The following is a 2,258-nucleotide window of genomic DNA, read 5'->3' as shown; positions in this document are numbered from 1 at the left end:
TTACATGCATAATTTGACAATCCAGACATATACTTACCCGCCTAGAAACAAAACACCCTGTATCTGACTGTACAACTGTGGGATTTGGGGAGTGTCTGACTAGAAGTGAAAGAAGCAGAACAAAGGTACCTCTGAACCTTCTTGGAGTGAACGAAAATGCAAAGCAAGCGAAGGAGAGGATACGATCCCAGTTGTGATCATATAAAGCAGCACTAGTGAGGAAGATGTTGTAGATCTCGTGGGTGATAGTAGCGATGAAGAGAGTTGTGGTAATTCGAAGAAAAGGAAGAAAATGGGGTTTTCTAGAGCTAACCAATCTACAGGTGGAGAAAATAGCAGGAAAAGGGAGTCCAAAATGTGGTGTCATCAGTGTAAGAAGAGTGACAAAGACAGAGTGGTGTGTTGTTCCAACTGTAACACTAAAAATTTTTGCCTTCCTTGCATCACTCGATGGTAAGTAAGCCTTTTCTTTATTTATCTTCCTCATCACGTTGGGACTTGATTGAGATTTTTTTTTTTGATGATGTAGCCTATTTTGGAAAGAACATAATTTTTTACTATCATTCCGTGAGAGTTGTTGATGAAATCCTGGACGATCATTTGCATTAATTGCAATGGGGCAAAGAGGAAGGGGTTTGAAGAAGCTGAGCAAACAATAGATATGACTTATGAGAAGGTTAAAACATAAATGAGTCAGGGCAAAAGCTTAAGCAAGTTAAGGCATGCCCTTCCATGTCCTGCCCCAGTTAAATCCCTAGTTTTGCTAAATACTTGTTTCATTGAGTTTTTTTTTTTTTTTTTTTCTGGTTGTTGAGGTTGTAAGCCTAATTGCCAATTCTTGAATATTTGGATCTTTGACAATCATATGATATGATAGTGTTTCCGGGGACTCTTCGATGATATATATCCTATCGAACAAGTTCCCAGAGTTGAGCTCACCTTGGTCAATGTTTTAAGAGATAATGGATCAAAATCCCCCTAAGTGTTTCCAGGAACTCTTCGATGATATATATCCCATTGAACAAGTTCCTAGAGTTGAGTTCACCTTGGTCGACGTTTTAAAAGATGATGGATCAAAATCCCCCCCTAAACTATCTACTTAAACTATGCCTAGTTTACGTTAAATCACCCCCCCCCCCCCCCCCCCCCCCCCAAAACCAAAGGCCTAGTCACTGTTCCGACATATTGCTACTTATTTGAACATTAACTCTGTTAATACTTTTCCTTTAGTCAGCCAAAATTGAGTAGTAATCACGCCTCTTTCTATCATGTTACATGTATGGTCGCACATGTAACCATTGGCTAGATCACCCCATCAAATTCTTCGGATGACATCTGTTTTTCTGTAACGACAGTTTCTGATTCTTATGTCATCATTAAGTTTTCTATTTGTCCTCTATGTAGGTACCCCGGGATGCTAGAGGAGGACTTCTTAAAAGCTTGCCCTGTATGTCATGACATTTGCAACTGCATAAAATGCTTGCGGTTAGATGGGTTAGCTAAAGTACGATTCTTTCAGTTCTTCTATTTGTCTAAGGCTCTAAAAACATTTAGTTATTGCTAATTGAGTGGTACTCTTGTTTGCAATACAGCATTTGATGAATGTAAAAGTGAAGTTCAGTGACGATGAACTACTCGAGTACTCTAAGTACATTGTACGAGCACTTTTGCCTGCTTTGGAACAATTTGATACAGAGCAAATGATTGAAAAGCAGATTGAGTATCAGATTCAAGGTATTAAAGCTCTCTATTTTATGGTAAGAAGGTTATACATTTATGAAGAGGTTGTCTCATTTAATACATTGTGTCATTTAATAAGTAGGCCAGTTTCTATCCATAAAGTTTCATTCTTGTCAAATGGAATGATATACAATTAAGAAGACTATGAGTTTTGCAGCAGTAATTCTTCAAGAAAAAGGTTCGTTTCAATTGAGTACCATTTTTCTTTCTTTGGGCAGGATTGGCAGATTCAGAGATTAATATACGCAAAGCAAAATACGAGAAGGATGAGCACATATATTGGTGAGCATTAATTCACATTTACCTTAGTCTGCTAGTAGTTGATAAGTTCACTAAATATTGAATGTCACCCGTTATTTGCAGCAACTATTGCAGTGCTTATATTGTTGATTTTCACCGGGGTTGTTCTAGCCGTTCCTATGAACTTTGCCTTACTTGTTGCAAAGAATTAAGGAATGGCAACCTGCAAGCAGATGCATCCGCAGTGAGAATCCAATATATTGATAATGGACCAGGTT

The 2,258-nt window shown here is 38.1% G+C and overlaps 1 protein-coding gene across 1 annotated transcript; it reads left to right on the top strand.

Annotated features, from left to right (window-relative positions):
* The first annotated feature begins 292 nt into the window (after positions 1-292).
* On the top strand, positions 293-2,026 carry LOC132061672 (lysine-specific demethylase JMJ25-like). Its single transcript, XM_059454425.1, has 4 exons — positions 293-453; positions 1,405-1,504; positions 1,593-1,734; positions 1,959-2,026. The coding sequence occupies exons 1-4, from the start codon at positions 293-295 to the stop codon at positions 2,024-2,026; spliced, it is 471 nt and encodes a 156-aa protein (XP_059310408.1).
* Positions 2,027-2,258: the final 232 nt, after the last annotated feature.

The sequence above is a fragment of the Lycium ferocissimum genome, chromosome 1, assembly GCF_029784015.1.
Source record: "Lycium ferocissimum isolate CSIRO_LF1 chromosome 1, AGI_CSIRO_Lferr_CH_V1, whole genome shotgun sequence".
NCBI lineage: Eukaryota > Viridiplantae > Streptophyta > Magnoliopsida > Solanales > Solanaceae > Lycium > Lycium ferocissimum.
Note: the sequence above shows the minus strand (reverse complement) of the source record. Positions and strands in the feature narration are given on the sequence as shown.